The 24,736-nt window shown below is 43.7% G+C and overlaps 2 protein-coding genes across 6 annotated transcripts in view; one reads left to right on the forward strand and one right to left on the reverse strand.

Moving 5' to 3' along the window:
- PKP4 (plakophilin 4) overlaps nt 1-8,215 on the reverse strand; it is an 85,090-nt gene extending 76,875 nt beyond the window's left edge. For all 5 annotated transcript variants that reach the window (XM_063340898.1, XM_063340894.1, XM_063340897.1 and 2 more), the window contains exon 1: nt 8,032-8,215. The gene's annotated coding sequence lies outside the window, so the exon portion shown is untranslated. The remainder of the gene's footprint in view (nt 1-8,031) is intronic.
- A 144-nt stretch (nt 8,216-8,359) lies between these two features.
- CCDC148 (coiled-coil domain containing 148) overlaps nt 8,360-24,736 on the forward strand; it is a 71,406-nt gene continuing 55,029 nt past the window's right edge. The window contains exons 1-3 of the mRNA XM_063342442.1: nt 8,360-8,506; nt 21,607-21,759; nt 23,860-23,929. Coding sequence (XP_063198512.1) covers nt 23,875-23,929 — 55 coding nt within the window. The 5' untranslated portion in view covers nt 8,360-8,506; nt 21,607-21,759; nt 23,860-23,874. The remainder of the gene's footprint in view (nt 8,507-21,606; nt 21,760-23,859; nt 23,930-24,736) is intronic.

Below are 24,736 nucleotides of genomic sequence, written 5' to 3' on the forward strand. Positions count from 1 at the left end.
GCCAATATTTTCTATTTCAGCTAAAATATGGCACTGGTTATTTTCACTACAGTAGTTATGGGGACAAAGCTTGATACAAAGGATACAGAGCAGCAACAGATTGCAAATTCTGCTGGCGTATCTTTGATTAAGGCTGTATCAAATAATACAGACCAACAACTCAGCATAAATCTAGGCTGGGTGGAGAACGGATGGAGAGCAGCCCTGAGGAGAAGGACTTGGGGGTGTTGGTGGGTGAGAAGCTCAACATTCACCAGCAATGTGCGCTGGCAGCCCAGAGCCCCCCGCAGCCTCCCCAGCAGCGTGGGCAGCAGGGCCAGGGGGGGATTCTGCCCCTCTGCCCCGCTCTGTGAGACCCCCCTGCAGCGCTGCCTCCAGCCCTGGGGCACCAACAGCAGAAGGACACGGAGCTGTTGGAGCGGGGCCAGAGGAGGCCCCGGAGATGCTGGGAGGGCTGGAGCCCCTCTGCTGTGGGGACAGGCTGAGAGAGCTGGGGGGGTTCAGCCTGGAGAAGAGAAGGCTCCGCGGAGACCTTCCAGCCCCTGCCAGGCCCTCAAGGGGCTCCAGGAAAGCTGGGGAGGGACTCTGGAGCAGGGAGGGGAGCCGTGGGACGAGGGGGAAGGGTTTTACACTGACAGAGGGGAGACTGAGATGAGATGTGAGGCAGAAATTGTTTGCTGTGAGGGCGGTGAGCCCCTGGCCCAGGTTGCCCAGAGAAGCTGTGGCTGCCCCATCCCTGGAGGGGTTCAAGGCCAGGTTGGACGGGGCTTGGAGCAACCTGGGCTGGTGGGAGGTGTCCCTGCCCAGGGCAGGGGGTGCCACTGGGTGGTCTTCAAGGTCCCTTCCAACCCAAACCATTCTATGATTCCTGGATGACAAGCACCCTGAATGAAGGTATGTATTACAAAAAGTCATGTTCTTGAGATCTTCTCCTCCACTTGTTTTGTCTATTTGCTTAAATTTTGCCTTTTTATTTGTGAGCTCTATGGTGCACAGATTTCCCCTGCTTCATATAAGGGCACATCAATTTGGAGTTTAGGCACTATTACAGTACAAATGAAATCTCCTTTCGTGATACGCTATCATTTTGATACTGCTGCCTTATTCCTTAATAACAAAACCTGGCAATTTTGTTTTTAAATAAAAACAAGATGAAACTATTAACTCTTTTTAAGATCTGTCTCCCTATTTAGCTTTGGATACCACACAAGACTCGAGTAGGAATCTGCAAAAGACAATCAGTGGAGAGTGTCACACAAACACAGAATTTCTCCAATTAACACTCCAGCACTGCACTTGTCCAGAAGCCCTTGAAATCAATTGCATTACATACACTATCTTAGGTTTATTTTTGTCAGAGATATGAAACGCTTCATTTTTAAGCATGTCACACTGACAAGGAAGTTAAGGAGTTATCATTTGTCTGCAATGTTTTCAGATATCAGTGAATTTTTGTGTTTAAACTGGAATTACTACAAAACCCGCCACTACAAAGTAAAAGAGTTAATTCTAAGTGGAGATATTGCATTGAATTACAGCATATTAAATGGTAACATATATCAGTACCAGCATTGTATGCACAAATTGATACAGGGAGAAGTATATGGGAATTTGTATCCTGTGCTTATACCGTACCATCAACTGAAAGTTCCCAAAGGACACCTGACGGAAAGCAGAGGGGCTGCCGGCTGACCCAGCTGCAGACACACCACATCCCGGCCCAGGAGCAAGCGTCCCTACACCGCACCCCATAGGAACAGGCAGTGGGAGCAACTGAAGTTTACTGTTTTTCACCAATCACATGCACCTTCATGGTAATGAATGCACGAATACTCAATTCACGTGTTATACAATAACAGAACATTCTGCCAATACAAGAGGATGAAGAATAAGTTTTTGGAATTCAAGATTTCCTTTAGGAGCGCTAAGGATGCGTTGCCTGCCGCCGCCTTTCTGGGCAGGAAGAGGACAGAAATCCACAACAAACTGGGAAGTCTCCTGTTCACATTGTATTTCTAGCAGAGATGGCGTAAGTAAAATCACTTAAAGCAAATTAAGATATAGATTAGATGGTTTCTATTTGGATACGCGTAATGCAAATGCTTTTGAGTACATTTATAAAAACAAGTTAAAAGTCTAGCACAGGTGATAGCCTAAGGCTTTCCACACCACATACGTACCATAACGAGGTTTTGTTAAGAAGGTGACAAGAGGAAAAGTTTTTGGCACCCACGCAAACACAAATCCAGAATTTTTCTGACGTGTTTTCCCTGTTCCCTTCCAGCTGAACCTCATCCGAGGGAAGGCAGTGTCTGGCACCACACACTCAGCTCCTCCCTCTCCTCGCCTGCTCCCACATCTCTGCCACTTCCCACCCTGCCTGGCACCAGGAAAACCCTCCGTTCTTCTTGCTTCCATCCCCTTCCAGCAGAGCCTCCCTCATGCCCCGCTGCCCTGGAGAGGGCTCCAGCTAAGCTGAGGACATCACCGGCCCAACCTGAAGGGCTCGCTGCCAGCGAGTGCAGGTGCTCCCCAGACCTGCGAATCCCACCAAATGCTCTGAGACCTACCTCACTCACAGGGGAACGGCGACCCGCCGCTCTAGACCCCTGTTTACAAATTCAAGTAGCAATAAAGGCTAGCTAATTATACAACCTACACAATATCTACAAACCATCTGCTTTGCAGATCCAATAGCTAAAGGGTAATTTTATTCACTGCCCACAATTACCACCCCACGGTTGCATAAACAGTAAATACATTAAAAATCCCCCCATTGAGCTGTGATGCAGAAAGCAAGTTTCAGCTCGTATACCTTCAAAGGATTTACAATAGATTCCTTTTTTCTCTTTAATGATGAATTAATCACAATACCAATCAGAATATTAGATTAGCTATAATCTTGATTTAAGGTTCACAAAACCCCACTACATCTCAGTTAGAACACTTGGATCACAAGTCTTTTATAAGCAAAAGGCCCCACTGGGTGGGGGGGAAGAAGTCTTAATTTTAATTATTCCTTGAAGAATGGATCAATCACTCTCAAATAAAGTAATCACTCACAGCTTTATTTTCTTCACTAAAATAAAGGCATAGTTAAAATGATTTTGAAGAGCCATTAAACAAACAGGAAGTTGACTGGTCTTCAATTCCTAGAGCTAGGTAAGAACTTTGCAAAATGCTATGGGAATTAAAAAAGGGGTGGGGAAGATCTGCAAGAGATGGCCATGGAGACATTTCAGTGAAAAACAGTTATTTCTTTTTCTTTTGTAACCACAATATATTAAAATTGCAGTAATAGCAGGGAAATACATGTATATTAAAAGTATATCTAACTTTAAACATTTCTGTTAAAGAGGCATCACATTGAAAAGTAGTGGAACACTAAGAATGGGTTTTCCCTAACTTTTCGCCGAAGTGATGCTGCCTTCATTTGCCCATGAGAGTAGGATGCGATGAAGATGACTAGAAAGCTGAAGACGGCCACAGGAGCTCGCTGTGGGTGACTCCCCCAGGGCTGTGGCTGGCGGGAGGAGCGGCAGGGCCATCAGAGGACTGTCCCAGCGGGGTGAGACCGTGCTCTCCAGCCCATGGCCACACGCTGCTCCTGGGGCCGCAGAGGGCTGGCTCACCCAGCCCACCCTGACAGGACAGGCCTATGCCAGTGTCACCTCCCGCCGTGACACACACCCGCTCCACCACAGAGCACGGCCCAACTGGAAAGGCACGTCCTCCCGCCTTCTGGTGGCTTGGAGAGCAATGAAACCTCTGCAAAATACCATCCAAAGGGATTTCTCCTTAGGCCTCTCCTTTTAATGACAGAGCTGGGGATTTCATTATTGAAAATAAATAAATTACTCTACTGTGAAGCTGAAGGAGCCCTTCCTCCTTCCTGAAACACATGGCGTCTCTGCTCTGCTGAGGAGAAGAGCGAGGGAGGTCCTCAGGGCAGAGAGGGAAGGGAGCAAAGGTCTGGACGCTACTGCCAGCCACAGAGATTTAACTGACAAGAAGCTGCGATTTTCCTCCGTGCAAGCAAAAGCTTTGGGAAGGTCACCAGAGGCAGTTTTTGGCTGCCTTCGTTCACCTCCTCCCTCCGTCTGCAAACCTCCCCCGGGCAGAATAAGTGAGTGTTCTGTTTGGATAAAGAGAACGTGAAAAGTTATCCAATGAATGAGGACATATCACAGGCCTGAGGAAAAGCAGCTGAGAATCAGAAAAGCTACCAAGGGAGGACCGTGCCAGCTGTACCCCCCAATGCCAGGGGACTGCTCCTCCATGCTGGCCGTCCCTCCCGAGGCCGGGGGACTGCTCGGTGGTGGCTGTCCCCCACCTCCGCCATCAGGGTCCTCGGGGCAGTTCTGCTGCCAGCACCAAGCATGGCTCGCGGCAAGAAGGGCTGTTCCTGGGGGCTCAGCTGTCCCTACCGATTTACTTGCCACCCTCACCAGGGTTTGAAGGGCCCTACTGTCAGCAATGTTTGCAATCATACAGGAACAGCAGCAAGCAATATTTACAAACCATGCCCAGAACTCCAGTTTCAGCTCTGCCTTTCTAGTCACTTGCACATAAAGCTATGCTAGCTCAATTTTTTTTTTCCTCCCTAATTAGTAAAGTTTGAACCAGTTCGGTTTACTTTTGGAGTGACAATACATGCCATATTCATAATGACTTGCTTCTTATTTCCACTAGAGAAAAAAAACAACCACCAATATGTAACCAAAAACTCTGAAAATTCCAGAATTTTGAACAGCACCAACACAAGTTACTCAGGAGATAGAGACACACTTTTTACACAAGATGGCAAACCGCGTTCTTTCTGCAGCAGCTCTCACAAGTTGTTTTCCACCAAACCCTGCAAATGAAGTTAGTGTTCCAAACCCATGGCTCGGCAGCCCCTGGCCCCGCGTTCCTGCCCACCAGCGGCAGCTGAGCCCGTGACGGGCAGGCACAGAGGAGTGCCCCACACAACAGCCCCCCCATCCCCACCAGGGCTGCCCTGCCAACCAACACCTCCCTGCTGGTTAGAAACCCCTCTGCTTGTGGGGCCAGCTACATTGAAAATAGCCCAAAAGGGGTGCAGCCTCCCAAACACAGCAATTCAGCTTTAACCTAGACTCACTGACGTGATTGAAAATAATACGAAAGTCGATGAGAACAATACAAAAGATGTCTGATAACAGGTCCACAGGTATTTTTTTTCCTCAGACAAGTACCACAAGCTCTGCTTACTTTTTATAGGTATTTTCTACACCATATTAAAGTAACTACCTTCTGGTAATAAACCAAATTATTCTTGATTACACTTATAACAACTTCGTTAAGCTCACCAATATCCCCGAACTAGTCAGTGCTCTCTTGCAGGTAAATGCTTGCAGAACTTGCTCATTTTCAGCATCACAATTAAGAAAAAAACATCAACAAAATTAAGAAAAGACTCACAGATCCCCATCTTTTGGAACTGCTTTAGCCTTTCATCTGTTATAATTGTATTTAAATAATCTACATAAAGTGAAGCAGAAGTACACAAAGTTCTTATTTATGTTTCCTGTTTTATTAATATGCAGTGTTCCTTCCACTGAGGCTTCTCTCACAATGCATGCAGATTTCCTATACTAAACACCTGACACAGCTTACTAATTAAGGTTACTATTATTTTTATGTAGCACATGCTATTATTCAACATTAAAAAATACCCCAAAATGCATTATAGATGCTATTTTGCTAGTACATGAAGCTGCTATAAAAAAGAAATATATCATATCTCTTTCCATGTTTACCTTGTGTGACCGAATTAATCTGTTCTTTGTAATAGGATCTTGCATTACTATCAAAAAACCCAAACACTAAAAGGTGTGTTATATTGCCAACATTTTAAGAAAAATCAGAACAAATTCTCCCCTCTTATAGAAGACTACACTTTCACAAACTTGCTCCAACTGTGTTTTATAGTAGAATTTCCATTATTATTACTGCTATTTATCCTTAACATCTAACAAGCTGAATTTCCATTTTTACTGGAAAAGGCCCATCAGCTGTTCTACCTGAACTAAAAATATTAATAGCAACTTATGTCAGTAGCAAGACAGCACTTTACAAGCAGTTTAAACAAGAGGAGAAAGTTATTTCATTCTGTCTTTTCACAGGCAGGTTACATTCATTTGCATGTAGTATTGCAACATTTAACCAAGACACTACAGCATATCAGTGCCAACAATAAGCTTTTGCCCCCAAACACACTCCTCCCATTTTAAATGTGATGGGCACGATCGAATTAGTATATGTCCATAAACTAAACAAGTACATTTTCTAGGTTCCCATATTTTTATCTCAGTGAACACGTTATTTAGCATTTACCTCAAAAACACTGTTATTAGTTAAAGGGGAAAATGTTATCATCGTCGTCCTCTCCTAATCTCTAAACTCCAATTTATCAAAAAATGAGAACGCTGAAAAAACTGAAAAGTTAGTTAATGAAACATTACTACTGCAAGCCCAACCACACCTTTTCCTTCAGTCAAATCTTGAAGCAATGACTAATGCAAAATTAACACAGAGCTGAAGGTTATTAAAAAAAAAAAAAAAGTACAAAGGTCCACAGGCCAAACAGAAGCACTTTAGAATGACACAGTTCTCCTTCAGTGAGCTATTGATGTGTTCTGAAGCATTAGCTGGGAGGGGAAAAGGGCCAGAAAGGGCTCAATTCCGAAACTACGTTTTTCTGTGGCATTTGGTATTTCTACCTTACACAAAAACTACAATCACGTAAACATAATTTTTTGCTGAAACAGCCTGCGTCCGGTGTCAGTGTTTGTTCTTCCCAGACTTCATTTCCCAGCTGTCCCGGCCCTACACCGGCAGTGTCTCCGGAGATGCGCTCGCACCCTCAGCCCGCCGCAGCCTGCCCACCCCCGGCAGCACCCGGCACCCCCCGAGCGTGCCACGGCCTCACCCGGGCGCGCTCACACCCTGCGGCTGCTGCCCCTCTCCCGCTCGTTCGCGTTGGCTTTCATCAGAGCGGGGGGAAAACCTGCTAAAAGTTACCACTTCAGCAGCGGTGCTCCCACCGCCCGCCAGCTCCCGGTGCCCGGCTAATGGCACACAACTCCGACTTTAGCGGTCACATAAAGGTGAAAAAAATAATAAAATCACACGTTTAAACCACGTTTAGGGAACACTGCGAGAGGAGCCCCCCGCCTCGGAGCTGGGGGGGACACGAGCCTGGCCCCTCGGAACTGGGGGGGGACACGAGCCCCCCTCAGTACCGGGGGGCCGGGGGCAGCGCGGTGTGGAGACACCGGTTCGGGGGGAGTTCGCTCCCCGCCGCGTCCCACCGCCCCCGCCTGCAGCCGGCGGGGAGCCCGGCGGTGCCCAGCCCGGCGATCCACCCGGCCGGGAGCAGGGCCCGGCTCGCCCCACCGGCCCCAAAGTTTCGGCCGTGCCCCCGCCAAACCCGCGCCCCCCGGCTGCGCGGCGCTGCGGGTACGGCGCGGCAGCGCTCCGGCCCTGCCCGCTGCGGCTCGGCTGCCGCCCGCAGCGCCGCGCACCGCCCTCACGGCGCGGCCGCGGGCTGCGCATCAGCCGCGGGCTCGCCCCGCGGCCGCGGGAAGCCGGCGCGCCCGGCAGGGAGGGAGAGAGGCGGCCACGCCGGGCTGAAGGCGGCGGGCCCGGGCTCCGCGCCCCACGCTGCAGGCGGCCCGGCCCGCCCCGCGCACCTGCCCCGCGGCGCCCGCCCGCTCCCGGGCTGCCGCGCTCCGCCGCCCGGTACCCGGCGCCGAGCCCGGGGCACGGGCCGGGCGGCCGCAGCTCCGCCCGCAGGGCCCGCGCGGCGTGGCCGGGCGGGAGCGCAGAGGGCACACCGTGATCCGCCCGCGCGAGGGCAGGCGGGCAGCAGCGCAGCGCGCCGGGCGCGGGTCCGCCTGAGCCAGCCGCTCCTCGGCCCCACTGCCCCGGGCCCCCGGCGGGCTCCGCCGCCCCGCCTCGCACGCCCAGCACCCCGGCCCACGGCCTCCCCGGCGCTCGCCCACTCACCCGCGCGGAGGGAAGGAGGAAGGAGAAGAAGGAGCAGGAGGAGGCGGCGGCGGCGGAGCGGCCGGCCCCGCGGAGAGCGCCGGCGGGCCGCGGCGGGCCCTAGCCCGGGGTCTCCATGGTGGCGGTGGTGGCGCCGGCGCCGCCGAGCCCCGCCGCCCGCTCCGCCTGGCCCCGCACCGCCCCACTCGTGATGTCAGCGCAGCGCCCTGCCCTGCGCCCGCGCCCATTGGCCAGGCGCAGTGCAGGACGGCATCCTATTGGCTGCTGTCTCACGTTAAACCCGCCAATGGCGGTGTGAGCTGAGGTTGCTATGGTTACCGATGCCGTGAGGCGGTGTGGTGGAAGGTACCGCCATCCCCTCAGCGCTGCGCGGGGGACGCGGCGGCCCCGCAGCGCGCCTGGGGCGGCTGCCGGCGGGAGCACCCGCCGGGCGGGGCCGCTGGGGTGGGAGGGAGGTTCCTCCAGCCTCCTTGCGGTAAGTGTCCGTGCGCGGCGCGGGAGCGGGCGGGGCGCAGGTGGCTGCAGCAACCGGTTGCAAAATGGCCGCGGCGGGGGTGCCGGCACGTGCCGCTGGCCATGGGTCCTCGTCCCTTGCCGCCGGCCGGGCGCTCCCGGGCGGGCCGGCCGCCGGGGGGGTCTGCCGGGGGTGAGGGGGGAGTGTATGGAGGCGGCCGGGGACGGCGTGTCCGCCGCGGGAGCGGTGGCGGGGGTTGACCAGCTCGGGCGCTCCGGTGGTTCCCGGCGGTCCGCGAAGAAGCAGGCATGGGGGACCCGCGGCGTCGGATGCGCGGGTGTCCCGGCAGCCCCGAGCTCTGCTCACACCCTGACAGATGGAGTCAAGGCGTTTGTGGAAGACAGGAAAAATGCTTTCTATAGCGTTTTGAAGGTTCTCCTACTGACCTGTCTCTAGTTACGGTATGAAGCATTATAGATGGAGAAAAGAAAAGCTGATATATATGAAAACATGGTAAAACGCTTTAAAAATAGATTTCCGGGGTGCATGTTAAAGGCTCGGTTGTCTTTTTGAGTTCTGTGACCGTCCCAAACACAAAACCTCCCCGTGTTTCTCAGGGTTTTCTGACTGGTACCGTTTCCTCTGCTCCCAGTCTGCTGCTGTTACGCTGGTGACAGGGCACTCGCCGCTTCAGTGATGGTGACACTGTAAATGGCTAATAGAAGGCAAGACCAAATTGCTGCTTGAATCTTCCCAGAAGTGCATGTCTTCTTATTTTACTCTATTATGCTTTTGCCGTTTATCCTTTTCTCACACTTGTCTAGAGCACTGAGAATGTACTGCTGTACAGGCAAACTTGCGTTTCGGGTTTAATTCAGTGAGCAGCCCTTGCTGTTTTAAGAGGTGGTCTTATTCAACCCCTTCCCCTGTTGCGCTGACGCAGACTGCATGGGAATCCTGTTGAAAAATAACCGTGAAAATGGTACCTGTGTTTTTACTGGTGTCTCTCTTTTCATCCAGATTAGTTCTCCGGTTCAGTGTGCAATAGGATATATTTTTGTCTTGGCATAAGGACACATGATGACTTTAACATGGTTTAATTGGTGCTGGCACTATAAGTAGAACTGTATCCTTACCCTCTGTTCAGAAAGGAACAGCAGGTAAAAATAAGGGGTAGTTGAACATAGATAGTCACATATAAACTCAGAATTCATATAGTCCCTTCTCGTAATTTCCCACTTGGAATATAATCGGCTATGCTGGCAACTACATAGGTTATTGGTGTAATTTTTAATCTCCGTAATATTTATTGCCACTTGTATGGATTAATACAGTAGGAACTCCTACAATATGATCACGTGCCAAATGGAAAACACTTGGAAGATGTAAACAGGGGTCTTGATTCCTGACTGTCATGAAAATCTCATGATTCATACTATGTTAAGTGGATATAAAATGTTAGCAAACCAGAATGGTGGGGTCCTTCTAGGAAATAGGAGTCCCGAGGACAGGGGAATGGTCAAATGAGAGTGGAGAGCAAGAGAAAAGGAAAAATAAAATGTGAAATCAGAATAAGTAGGTCTAGAATAAAGGGAAGAGAAAGCACACAACCTGTGAGAGCAATTACTTTCATTAGTTGCAAGGTTGCTTCTACCGAAGATGCACTGCGTTAAATCCAAATTGGTCTCAACTGGTTTTAACCTGCAATTTGGATATTGTTACATTGGCTTAGCTTCCACAGATAACAGCTTTTAGAAAATGAAGACGCTTACTTGCCTCTCCTGGTAAATTAAACCATTTCTGAATGTTACTGTTGTGACTGTGGAAGGCACAGTCTACTGGCAGGACATGAAAGGTGGCATAATGCCACCTCCAAGCCTTCCAGATTCTGGGTGGTTCCGGGTGGACGGCTGTAACCCTCAACATTATTTGGAACAGGCCGTTCTAAGTGCTCTGTATCCCTGCAGAGTCATGCGTTGCAACGTCTCCCTGTGTTTTAGAGTTTGCTGCTGAGGTAGGATGGGAAAGGGTGAGAAATAATGGCAAAAAGGAGAAAGTGATCTTGAGCCAGTTTGTTTTGGCACAACAGAAGTATAAAGAATTAAAAATAATATTTTGAGGTCCTGTCAGATTTGCAAATATACTGAATGACTATCAGTGAAGAACAGCTATTTCACTCTATCTGGTATTAGTCATACAGTCATAGCTTTTTTATTTATTTTGGCACCCAGAGCAGCCAATACAGGATCTAATTTGACTGCTCCGTATCACAGGCCATCAATTCCCACCCATTTATCACTGTACTGAGGCCAATGGGGACAAAATATGTTATGGAAAAGCACCCCATTTTAACTTTCCAATACAAAGAGCTGCATGGTGTTGCTATTCTTTTGATTTCTCATTCCATTAGCTGATAGTAGTAGCCTTTGTCAAATACACGTTTAAACTCTTATATCAATATTAGGATCAGCAACAAGCAAGTACTGTTTGTTTTTTTTTTATTCACCTTTTTCAGGATGTGACTTGAAAGTAAGATGATCTTTCTTTTTCATTCTCGGCATCACTTGGAAAGCACGAATTCCATTATGTTTGAAAATCTTATAAAAATCTAATGGCAAGTTTTCCTTCTGGACCTTCTCGGTTTCTTATGAGCCTTAAATCTGATCTCTTAAAATGATCGTGCTCATTTTCCAGCTTTTTAGATGAGCAATTTACTTAACGGGTATTTCCTGGTTGTTTTGCTGCTGTTGTGCTCCTTCAGTATTTCAAGGCATTAATATGTTTTTCTGCTTCGTTTAGTCTATTCTGAAATTAATCCAAATCGGAGTCTATTTTTTTATATTCCACAGGTGTTCACAGTCCTTGCAGAACTCTGGCATGCCTATCTTTAATTTTGGTGATTATTTCCCTATTTGCAAGATTACCTAGTTTTTCTCCTTTGATGTAAGCACACAGGCACTGTGGCTAGAAAGTGGGAATTTTGGCACAGAATGACTGGTCCTTGGAAATGCAGGATTATGAAGATAAATATCAGTCAAAAAAACTGTGTTGCCTTTGTTTCTCTTTTTTTCTTCTGGAAACTATTTAGCGCTACCTGTTTTATCTGTAGTCTCTTACAGGTACGGAAATTAAAAAGGTCTGGAAAAAAATAACTGGGGAAGAGAGTGGTGTTCATGGAGGGCTAACTGAAAAAAATGAGCAGCTGTTTTGCGTTCACAGGGGAAATTATTTAGGTGTGTGGGGGTTTTCCCCCTCCTTAAAACCTACAATTTGATTTCAGAAGTTACTGCAAGCCATTGTGTTGATGTCACAGTAACTCAGTCAATCATGATACAATTGACTTTGGGTAATTTGGAAACTGTAATTTCATTTGGTTTAAAAAGCAGTAAATGTTCTCCTGCTTTTTTCATTGTTGAACTGGGGAGGTGTGGCACCTAATAGAAGGTGTATTTCTGAAGTAGTAGGGGATTGACATTTTGCTGTTTCAGCCAGACTTTTTTTTACAAAAATTTTAAGTTTCGGATGTTGGCATTCGAAATTACTGCTCTGTCATGGGTATAGATTTCTATCTCCCTGTGGGAGAACAAAGTATTGAGGAAAACTATTTAGATACTGCCAAGTTGTTTGCATTTTTGTAATTATTTTTTTTTCTCCCATGGCTTTGAAGCATCAGGTATGAATACTTGTTTCTAGATCCTGCAAAGTGCTCAGCATGATCACCAAGCTTCTGATTACACAGCCACTTTAATCTGGCTCAAGCCCAGCTGCAATGGAAAGGGACAATGCTCCCTGTCATGATATCGCTCCAGCTCTCCTTGTGCCAGCAAATGTCATCGTGCAACTGTGCAGTGAGATAGATTACAAAATTGATCCAGTTTCCCCAGAAACCTCCCCACAACATACCCTCTTATTTTTTCAGTTGTATCAATTTCTTGATCTAACTTACTGTTCCTGCCTCTAATGCCTGCACTAAGATATTTGCAAGTAGCTGTGCACAGAGGGAACGGGGGACCTCCTCTTCTGGCAGCGATGTGAAATGCTTTGCCCTGGGTATCTGTTTCAGCAAAATGGAGGTTTGAGGAACAACAGCTTGCTGGACCACAAGATTAAGCTCAGTTGCCAAGTCAATCCAGGTTTAAGAAAAGTAACCTTTTCTTGGCAAAACAGAAGAATCCTGTACCAATATATTGCTTCAGCTTATAGTGTGGCACTGTGAATGGTTTTGTTGGTATTTTGTTTAGGGGTAGCGTAGTGCAGTGGGAGGGGAGGACAAAGTGCCCAGTGAAGTCCTCAAGTGAGCTTTGCTGCTGAAGGCAGCTAACCATGAAACCAGGCGTCATCACACGTGTGCGCCTGTAGGTCAGGGCTGCTCTTGGATATTACTGTATCTGACAAAACTGGGCAGCTTGGCAGCAGCCAAATGGATGATTTGGTGAGAGGATGTGAGGAAAAGCCAAGAAAAGGTGATTAGCAGTCATTCTGTTTTATGGGTTTTCAGTTCCTAAGCTTGTAAGTAATTTTTGTAGAAACTAACAAACTTTAAAAAAAAAACAAAAAAAAACAAAAAAAAACAAAAAAAACCCAACAAAACACAACACACAAACAAAAAATGCTCAAAGCACAAAACAACCCTCCCCAAGCCCCACAAGCAAGAAAACCCCAAACCCCAAACCAGCTCTGGAGAATTGCAGGTACTTATATCTGCTCAAGGACAGGTGAAGGCCTGCTAAAATCCTTTGCAGTTCCTACTGACTGCTATAGTTCCCAAGCTGAACAAAATATTACCCATATTCGTACTAGGCCGTATTTGAAGCCTGGAAAAAATGTTGAGAAATTTACCAAATTGTAATCTTTCTTACCAGACTAGGGATACAGAATTTCAAACTGAAATCTAGAGATCCTTATGAAAAAGGAGACAACAAAGAAAATGTATATGCAAAATTTATGGACTATACATTTCCAAGGGTTGTAAACGGGAGGCTTAAGACAAGCATGCTTTGTTTTTTTCTAGTGGGATATCAGACAATGTTATGCAGTAATTTAAAGTGAAGGTGTGCCAAATGCTTCCCTACATATAACTCTGCAAACTTGGCCTAGCAGAACTGGCAAAAGCTGTACAAAATGATACTTGATGCTCTTGACAAAATAACCTGCAACAGCATCTAGATCATATGAATTATCTATCCCTCTTGCTTACTCTCTCATAGGCTGCAGCTATGGTACTGTCAGACAAAAAATCAGCTAGGCTGGTTTAAGGCATGGTGATAGTCTTTGGTGTCACTAACTCACAGGGTCCTGCTTCCTCAGGTTCCTCTTCCCCTCCTAACAGCTATTAGCCCTGTTTGTGTCTCTTCACCTTAAGCTTGGTTTGTGAAGCAATCTGCTAAACTCTGAGAGGACTGATGATGCAGAATTGCTTTTAAGTATAACCATAAACATGCAAATCACTGCAACTGAGAAAGCCGCAGCTTCTCATAGGGTGTGAGAGGGAGAGGTATCTCAGCTTAAGTAGAAATCAGATTTACTCAGAGTAATATGTTCTTGAAGCACTGCTAAAAAAACCTGTGCCCCCATACAGTATAAACTAAGCCAGCTGACTTCTGCCTGGAGTTCATTAAGAAATGCTTACCCAAATCGGTCTGTCAGCAGAGCTGTGGGGAGGGGGCCTCCAGCAGCGGGTCAGTGAACTTTTCCATAGACGTTTGGCTTTTTTAAAGAAAAAAAAAATCAGTAACAAAGCTAGCATGAAAATGGGGCAGGTGGACGTGCTTTAATTTAAAATACTATACAGAAGTGAGGAGCAAAGACAGGAGCATGTGCAAAAGGTGAGGACAACTTAAAATCACCTGTTTCATTTCAAAAGAGTATATCGGTTTTACATGGATGGCTGAAATGCTTGGCTCTAAAACTGGTGGGCTTTAAGAGATAATGAAATTGAAATGTTTTGTTCCACTAATATCAATCCCTCTATAGAGTCTCAAGCTACTGTCTTGGCTTTGTTTTTCATTAATAGAAAAGGGAAAAAAAAGAGTCAAGGCAAAGCCCAGTACTTTGTTGTAACGCAGGGAACGTTGATCCTCTGGCAGTTTTCAATTCCAGCATCTTTACTTCTGTTGTGCTAAATGAGTAACGTAGATTTAAGCATTTTATCTGACGGATGCCAGAGCGGCAGAGTGGTAAGTTGCTCGCTGCACTATCACAAATATCCTGCTTTCCACATAGGCTAGTGAATAAGCAGATGCGCTTTACGAGTCAGATAGTTAAAGATTGATTTAACTTTACATTTGTTATTTCTTAAATAATGGAGAAAATTGTAGGGTGCTATAATGGATAAGTCAGACTCACATCTTACAATAAATCTTTAAATGGATATGTTGAAGCATATTGTTTAATTTGTAACTTACTTTTTGTTATACATGGAGGTAATAAATAGGAAGGTAGGTGGAACATTAATAAAAAAGTATATAATAAAACTCTGCAAATTTCTTGTGTTCAAATCCAAAAGTCTGTAAATGATGCGTCAGGATTTTTGCCTTTAGCTCAGCAAAGGAGGACTTTGTGCAGGATTGTCCAGCCACATGCCAGGAATTGCCCAGAGGAGCTGTGGCTTCCCCATTCCTTGAGGGGTTCAAGCCCCGGTTGGAGCAACCTGGTCTGGTGGGAGGTGTCCCTGCCCAGGGCAGGGGGTGGCACCGGGTGGGCCTGAAGGTGCCTTCCAGCTTTAACCATTCTATCATCACTAACTACTGAAAGTATCTGAGCATTTTCTCATTTCATCCTCTCTTTCAGTTGAACTTTGCAATTGCCAGGTGTGCTGTCTGCAGCTGGCTAACTTTGAAGTGGGTGCATTTGGTCAGTGAAAATGGATTGTGCATGTTTTGTTCAAAACAAAGCAGCATAACAAAATGCCAGTGACTCACTTGAGTCAAGGTTGCATGGTGGACATGGGTGACTTCATTTCCTACCCATTTTATGTCAGTCTGTCAACTGTTAAAAAAGTTACTTCCTTTCTTTTATTTGCTTGTTTCAATTTTTTTTTCCTATATGAAATGCTTTAAAAGTTTATTTTATCTTGGATTTGCTACTTAGATATTCAAAGAATAGGGGGGAATAGTAGTTTTCTTGTAATGTGCAGATACTCAGAAAGCAGACAAGCTATTCCCTGCCCTCCTTGCAGTGTGACAGAGTATTCCATGAAGCTGATTGTTTTAAGTGTTACTCAAATTGATCTTCCTACTTTGGATTAAGTTTTACTTAATGAGAAAGTAATAAGATTATCATAGACAAAAAGGACTATGTCTCTTTTGGGAATGTACAATTTCTGATACTTGATTTAATTTCAAACAGATCCATAATTCTTTCTTTAGGGAATGCAAATTTAAATGATAATCAAACTATAGGTCTTCTCTAGCAACTGTTTTGACACTGAATGATAGAAGTCTTATACTGTGTATTTTCTTCCAGGGGAAAGGATTGACTGCTGCAAGATTAAAACGTTCTGGATGGGTGCCATTTTCAGATAGTTAGTTCAAATAGAAGGAGGGAATGGATCTGATTAAAGGATAAAGCTGGTTATTTGTTTGTTGTTTTTACTCAGTGACATGCCATGGGAGTGATTCTCTGCCTCTTTTCCCTAACGATAATTAGGATCAGAGGGTTCCAACAACTTGGTGTTAATATTCCTCTTCTTTGAATGGAAACATGCAGTAGCTAAACAATTAACTCTTCCTTTAAACTTTAAAATCTAGAAGAAAACATTCCACGAAATATTTAAGAAATCTACAGATACTCGAGAGCACTGAAAATAAGAGACTTCTTTGGTTGGTTGTTTTTTTTTCCCTGAGTTTGGATGTTTCAGGAAACATCTGGCCTAATCTATAACCAAAGTTCCCATTGAGGTTGTCTTCAAAGTTTTCAATGAAGTCAGTGGTTCATTTCTGGCTTTTAGCTGTGTATGCCCACTAGTAATTTACTTGAACCACCACAGGACTGTAGCACCTGCTGTTGTGAAATTAAACAACCTTCATTCACACAAAATATGAGTACTTATTAAACTGTCATTGATTATGCTGTTAAATTGTATTTTGTATAGAGTTGATATGGCTTCATATTATTGATTTTTACATCTAATAATTTGACTGATTTAAAACATGCACACAGAGTTTTGTTTTAAATTACACGTCCAGATCATTAACCACTGTGCCTCCCCACCCAGTAATTTTGCCTGTCTGTTGATTAGCAACAGTTTAGCTGAGAGGAAAAAGTGACACTCATGACCTAAATCTGCAGAGATTTATGTATGCGAATGACTTGTTGAATCGAGGCAGTGAAATCTCAGCTCCTTTCAAGTTAATGGTTAAACTCACTGGGAGTACTCATGCTTGTGGCATTGGGACGTGAATCAGCAGCAACATGTGACAAGGGGTGATTGGCAAAAGTGCAGGCTTTGCTTGCTCCAGAAGTGCTGACTGACACTGCTAGAGTTTAATTTCTATTTAAATGAAAGGGAGTAGAACCTTGCCTTAGTATTTGGTATTCCTATATTTAAGAATATACTTAAGTCATATACCTCAGGCAGAAGCAAGCATTTACATTAAGAACGCATTCAAGTGTTTAGTTGAATTGGAGGCATGATCTTTCAAAAGGTCATATTTGCTATTACCTAAAGAGAGTTCTGAATTGTAGTGAAATACTGAATTATCAAGAGGAGGAGAAACAAAAGATTGGTAAACCTTGTGCTTTTTACTAAAAGATTTAGTCATGGCTGGTTGTAGGCATAGCTGATTTAGCATTCTTGGGGAACAGTTTTCTATGTTCTGTGTCCGTTTCATCCTTTGTACTTTTTCTTTCTAAGATGCATCAAGACTTCCAACCTAGAGGCTGTATTGAAGTTTGAACAAAGCCTTGAAAGAGGGTATCTGAATTAAGGCTTAGATGAACTTTTATAGTATCGAAGAGGTTTTAAAATATATCTGCATTAAAGCAGAAAAAAAATTAACTTGCTGTGCTTTTGTCATTTTGATTGGTACGTTTTCTAGTTACTGAAGATAAAATACAGGTTTTTACAGATCTTGCCCTTTCCAAAATAATCTCAACATTAATTTTCAGCTTTTTAGTGAAGTCATAATGTTGAATTTGTGATAACAGAAAATAATGTCCATTAAAAGGCTGAGATCAAATACAAATGTCTGACATCGTTGCAGGAGAGAGAAGTGGGTAGGCTGGAAGGGATTAAGCCCTTATTTAATCAAACACAGTAGCCCTAAAATTACAGAAAATGGCCAGTAAGTTCTTTTTTGCATCAGTTCTGTTCATGCAGATGTACTTTCCTGCTTTCTTTTCAAAGGAGATGAAGCTGAGGTGAATATGTGAAGTTTTGTTAAAATGCCAACTTTATAGCAGAAACGTGTCAGTAGGAAGAAGATACATTAAAAGTTTGCCAAAGGGATAAATAAATAAGTAAACCCGAGGGGTAGCTATGCTGCTGCTAATCTTACGAGTATCCGTAGCTGTTTTCCAAAAAGGACAGTGTTTCTTGTGCTGGAAGAAGCTCGTGGTTTAAAGCTGGGCAGATGGACCCAGATTAGGATGATGATTCTCAAAATGTGTAATACGGGAGAATGACGCTAACACAGCAGCTGGGCAGGGAACAGTCATAAAAAGCTTTTATAGAGAGAACTGGGTGCAATGCATCCAGTCTTCTTAAAGCTTTCGAGTTCTCCCAATTTTTCATCAATAAGTTATTTTTTCCCTCATAGAGGCTTAGGCGAGAGTCACTGCATAGTACTCTCTTCCCAAGTTTATCAATAGAAGTAGTGCGAGGATGGTCAGAAACCAAAAAAAAGTAGGCAGGAGGAAGGCTGTCTATAGCAGAGGAATAGAATGTCTTTTAAGCTTGTGAGAGACTAGATTGTTAGCTCCTTGTGCAGTTATTTTTCTGAAGACAGATGTTTTGTCCAGCCTTTACATTACTCATAATTTTGAAATGTCTTTGGGCTGATTTATTTTGTTTAACCTAATAAAATCTTAACCCTACTAATGGTTTGATTCAGTAGTGAAACTGTCAGATGGTATCCCCTTTCTCTTTATTTCCAGCTGAAGTTTCTGACTCTGACCTGTTTGGTTTTTTGGGGTTTTTTTAATTTCTTTTTAAATCCCATGCTGTTGTGTTTTGAGCAGTAGTGCTCCTTAGAACAAGAGTAACTTCACTTCTCTTGCTCTGGTAGTCATAGTATATTTTCATTGGGAATAGGTTTCTTTCTGTGGGCGTTTTTAGCACTTAATTTATGAACATCCATAAATGCAGCTTGAATCAAACACACTATCCAGGAACTTGGCCAATACATTTAATATTTATGACCACAAGTATTAAGAAAAGATACAAGAAAGTTGACATCTTAGCATTTAAACTTTTAAAATACTCTTTAGGATACAGCCACAAGGAAATTTGGGTACCATTCACAAAAGAGAAAAGGGCCTGGCCTTCCCTTCCTTAAAACATTGTATCCCCGTGGTTGGGGATAAAGGGGCATGAAGGAGGAAAACATGGGTTTCCAATTTCCTTTCTGAAGGGTCTCCTAAGCACTGTAACCACAAGTACTACTTACTGAATAGTCTTCCTTTAGAAAAGGTGTGTGCAAATTAAAGTCATTCTGTTGTAATCTGTGAAGGTGCGAAGATTTTTAAGGCAGTGAACTCTTACTGAAATTGATATCTCTCTAACTATTTTAGCTTCAAAAGCACATAGGTATATGGGAAAAAAATTATTAGCTGTAGCTCATTGACGCTGCTCAAGCAGCTGCAAACCTTTAAAAATTAATAACTTTCATCATGAAATGTGAAGTCTGGGTTGTAAGCTGCCGTATTCATTCAGTGCAACATTTCAATTGAAGCTGGCAGGGGGCTTGCAGGGTAGAGGCTGAGCAAGCACCTCCAGAATTAACCCACCACTATCAATTAAAATTGTCATCTTTAAACCCACAAATAATTTGATCACTTTGTGAAAGTGTCATTATGATGTAAATATACCAAGCCTCACCCTAAATTTATTTCCTTTCCCCTTTTAGTACTGACTGTGCAACTAGGAGAAATACTAACGGATCTCAGAATTTAATGAGAGCATTGACATAGTGGAAATTGCTCTTTTAAGGTTATAAAATGCAAAAATTCCAATGGTCTTTTCAAGAGCAAAAGGATGAAGGCACTTAAGCACTGCCAGATGGATTGAGATGCAAAATCCAGTGGCTCTTGTTAAAAACTAAAATACCCCCGAAATATTTGCATGACTTTCTGTGAACTAGAGTGGAAATGCAAGAGGAAGTAGAAAAAATTCTGCTACATAAGATTTTCCATGGGTTATGTTTGTAAGAATGAAAAATGGAAGTAGATTTTATGCTCTTTTGAATTGCCGAATCACAGTTCTTCCCTCTGCCCCGGGGAGACTGAGATCAGCAGGGATTTCCTGGGACTCCTGACGGGAACCCTGTGCTCTAAGAACAGGGATAGCAGTTTGCCCCTAGCAACAGAAAGCATCTCTGCCGTCATACTGGTATGAATGAATACCCAATGTAAAACTGATGATGGAGGCCCTTTCTAAGGACTAACCTTGTGAAAAGAGCAGAGTTAGAGAATTTTTTGAGGTAAATTGTTTATTATGTACTGCTGTACTCAAACATACCACTGAATTCCCTCTCTTAACTTAAGCATGGGGAAGTTGAGTGCTGAGAATTGCAAGTGCTGGCAGGCAAAGAAAAGCCAGTTTTCATTGTTGCAAATCTCTCATTTTGACGTTGCAAGGAACTTTGATGTCTCGGTCTGTAGTTAGGACTATCCCATGTCGCGTTTTCCTTTATAGATATATTTTCCTGCTTTTAATTTGAGGGATTCTGGCAACTTGGTCAAAGCTGCTGCTGTCACTGGGCTGTTACAAATCTAACAAGTCCAAATGGTTCCACAAAGTGTGTGCAGACAACCCACTTCAAGTCTAATGCAGGTATATTTATTTCTGTTTGCAGAAGCTCAGAATATGGTAGCCTTGCTGATATCTCTGCTAAGGAAAATCAATGTTTCCGCGTTCATAATAAGCGTAGTACACAAACACCCTCAAGAGAACTTGCTGCTGTTAAAAATCATGCTGCTGATCTGTAGAGCTCGACTGGCTCCACTGGAGAATGGTCATACTTGTTCAGAATCCTTGTGTTAGTTCTTCCCCCTTGTTTTCTTGGCCTTATGTACATATAGGTTATATTTGATGGTGTAAGAAGAGACTCGGTGCTGTTATTCTTCACTCTTATGTTATTAAGAATATCAGTAGGGTTATAGAAATACCAAGCCGCAGTTGAATATTCACGTCTTCCTGAATGGGGCTAGGAATTGTGATGACTTGTGATCTTTCTAAGAAAGTGATATATGAAAGTCTGTGTTACACTGGTCCATCAAAAAAGCTTTAACACAAAGAATTTCAATATACTGCAATGCTTTTCCTTTTTTCTAAATTTAGGTATGTGGTTGATGTGCTCTTCCAGGGAAGATTTACTCTTCAAGGGTTGTTTTACTCTTCAGCAAAGAAAAAAAAGCCTGGTTTTGTTTCTTTGTGATTCACATTGAAAGCCTTAAGAAGAAATAATTGTCAAGTAGTAGTAAACAAATATTTTGAATTTTCCTATATTTTTTTCTACTTTTTGAGCTTTTATTATTAGTGTTTTAAGTTTTCCTGTTTAATCTTAATGACTATAAATTCAGTGGAAGATTATGTCACATAATTCTGCTGGAGCTTAAAGATAATGCTGGATATTATAAAGTCCCCAGGAAATTACACTAGTTTGCAGCATTTCACTCTTTTTTTTTTCCTTTTTTTTTTGTTTTTTTGTTTAAGATTTCCCCTCTGGCCTCTTTTTTTAATTACAGGATTTTGTGATGTGTCTGCTTCCCCTTCCACCTGGGAAGAAGATTTTGGAGGCTGGAAATCTAAGGAATTATGACACTAGGGATACAAAACTAATCCTAATTTACAGACCTGTAAAGAACCTGAATAAAAAGAATTTTCTTTAAACGTCTTTTTAAATTGATCAGCTTATAGCTTAAAAGTTTGTGTGTTGGTGATTGGATCTTTCTTGTTACAGTTATATTTCCAGTGATTCCTCCAAGAAATAGAGAAAGACAAGCCTGTGCATAGGCAACCTTTCTAAGAAGAAGCAGAAAAAATATATTTTGTCTTTAGTGGGAAAAGAAGCAGCATTTAAACTGGTTTTGTGCATCTTGAAGAGATAAGTAAGGTAAATCCCATGCTTTACTGTGTTATGTAAATCCCTACCTTAAGGCTTTACATATATAATTGATTTGATTATTTAAAAAATCTGTTCCAACTGAAGTATATATATAAAAAATTATATGTAGATAAATTGATGTATAGATAAAACATTACCATGACAAATAGGCCAAAGTTTCTTCTGATATGGAGAATTACCTCATTTGTCTGGATGAATTTGGCAGTGTACATGGTTACAAGTTGAAACCAAATAATTGCTTTAAGTGGAGAAAAATGGCATCAACGGTATGAATGTGCTAACCTTTTTCTTCCTTTCTTTTTCCCTTGACTTTTGAGGAGTGTGTAGACTTTGGGATAGAACTGTGGATTTATCTACAGGTGACTATTAGATTGTAAAATACACATTAATCTTTTGAAGGGGGAATGAACTCCCACATGTACTGTCATATTTTCTTACTCTCATGTATCTTAAATTTCAATCTTTGTGATCAGATGATGACATTCAGTGCAGCTTCTGACCACCTGATATTGTCAATTACTTTCAGAACAAATTTGAAAAGGTCCCTTTATTGTTAATGAATGGTCACTCTTAGGTGAAGGCAGATGACATTTAGAATTTGATATTTTTGGTGTAGTGCAAGGGACAGTTTCATAGCGTTGTTAAATAACACTGAAGAATTTGCATGAAGAAGCATGGAGAAATGTCACACTTTATTGATGAGTGTTCACTATTTTCTACTTGGTTTGGCCATGGAATAGTCACTGTACAAAGCCTGGTGGTCACGAATTTTCTTTGCCTTGTAACTTACATAGTTAACAAGTAGAGAATTAATATCAAACTGACTTTGAGCCACAGGAACAGTAGTGTGTGTGTATGTAGGTGTACTGTTATTGCTGTGATTTCAACAGCACTTACCGTTTGTTTGCAGTAATAGTGGAAGCTCGTTCATGCAACTGTTGTCCATCTAGGTTGGATTTTTACACTTTAGCTGTTTTTGAGGATTCTGCAATGCAGAATGTTGTCATGAAGAAACATAGCTCACAGGAAAGTAAGGTGCTAAATATCTTTGGTTGAAGTCTCGCATTTTTATTTGACTGAAATTAATAGCTCTTTGTCAGAGTAGTTCCCTTTCCATTGTTTCTGCTGCTCTTGTTCCCGCCTTCTTGTTGCATTGTGCCATCCTTGGAATTTGTATGGATAAACTGGTTCAGCAGAGAAATAACTCCACGATACACAAATTCACAGATTTTGCTGATCTGCTGTTTACTGTGTTGCTACTTGCTGTGGGACCAGACAAATGTCAAAGGTGTAGCCAAGTGGATGGAATTTTGTATGTAGGAAACTTTGGTACTGTAGAGCCGGGATCGAGAGAGAGGGTTTGTGGGGAGGCTGGTTGAATGTGAGCTGCCCCTTCTGGCACAATTCATCTATTGATTCAGTTCAACTGAAACACCTTGTTTTGATCTATTGCTTTTCTTTGTATGCAAGACCATGCTCAGTTGAGGTGAAAGTAAGGTTTTTAAGACATCAAAGTTTTTTACTATGTTGTATACCGTGTTGCATCTTAAATGTCAGGTTATCCCCAAGATGATGTGAATGCTTGATACGTGCCGCCTGTCATAGTTGCTCATCAGGAACTAAGCCGCTGTTGCTGAAACAGCTGACTTGGGTTGACAAGTGTTAATAGAGACCCTTAAAGGGGATGTATAGGGATCCATACATAAACCACAGTCTCTAAATATAAGAAGAGAGTGATCTTTTCAGGCTTGATTTCTAAAAAGCAAAGGACAGCTCAAAAATTTACCTTACGTTTGCGTCAATAAGATTGTTATATTTTGAAAAGCAAAAGTAAAGAATAGGTTGTCTATGTGACAGCATTACAGTTTCATTAAGGAAATAATATTTTGATTTCTTAGCTACTAAATGATACGAGGCACATGAAATCTCTCTTAAAATGAAAGATGAAATTGTGTAATTTCTGTCTAATTACATTTGTAGTGAGATATGCCCTCTCTTCTCAGAAAACTATATGGATTTTTAGAATGTGTTTTTCAGATTGTATCCACAATGTTGATATTCTCAAAACTTCTGTTTGTTTCTCAACAGCTATAAAAAATAAAAATGAGCGAACCAGATCGTGCAACATTCTTTACAATTCACAGGACTGGTGATGTAGGTATGTATGCTATCATGTTCAAATTTAATTGTTTTATCACAATCTAGAATAGAACTACTTATGAAATACTCTGTGCAATTAATAGCTGCATATGGAAACTACTATAGCATTTTGATCGTAGAATTATAGAATGGTTTGTGTTGGAAGGGACCTTAAAGCCCCCCCAGTGCCAGCCCCTGCCCTGGGCAGGGACACCTCCCACCAGCCCAGGCTGCTCCAAGCCCCGGCCAACCTGGCCTTGAACCCCTCCAGGGATGGGGCAGCCACAGCTTCTCTGGGCAACCTGGGCCAGGGGCTCACCCCCCTCACAGCAAACAATTTCTTCCCAATATCTCATCTCAGTCTCCCCTCTTGCAGCTTAAAACTGTTGCCCCTTGTTCTGTCACTGCAGGCCCTGGTAAAAAGTCATTCTCTGTTTTTTGTTTTTTGTTTTTTTTTTATAATCCCCCTTTATATATTGAAAGGGTGCAATCAGGTCTCCCCAGAGCCTTCTCTTCTGCAGGCTGAACCCCCCCAGCTCTCTCAGCCTGTCCCCACAGCAGAGGGGCTCCAGCCCTCCCAGCATCTCCGGGGCCTCCTCTGGCCCCGCTCCAACAGCTCCGTGTCCTTCTGCTGTTGGTGCCCCAGAGCTGGAGGCAGCGCTGCAGGGGGGTCTCACAGAGCGGAGCAGAGGGGCAGAATCCCCCCCGGCCCTGCTGCCCACGCTGCTGGGGATGCAGCCCAGGCTGCGGGGGGTTCTGGGCTGCTAGCGCACGTTGCCAGCTCATGTCCAATTTTTCATCCACCAGGATTCCCAAGTCCTTCTCA

This window comes from Chroicocephalus ridibundus, chromosome 7 (assembly GCF_963924245.1).
Source record: "Chroicocephalus ridibundus chromosome 7, bChrRid1.1, whole genome shotgun sequence".
Taxonomy (NCBI): Eukaryota; Metazoa; Chordata; class Aves; order Charadriiformes; family Laridae; genus Chroicocephalus; species Chroicocephalus ridibundus.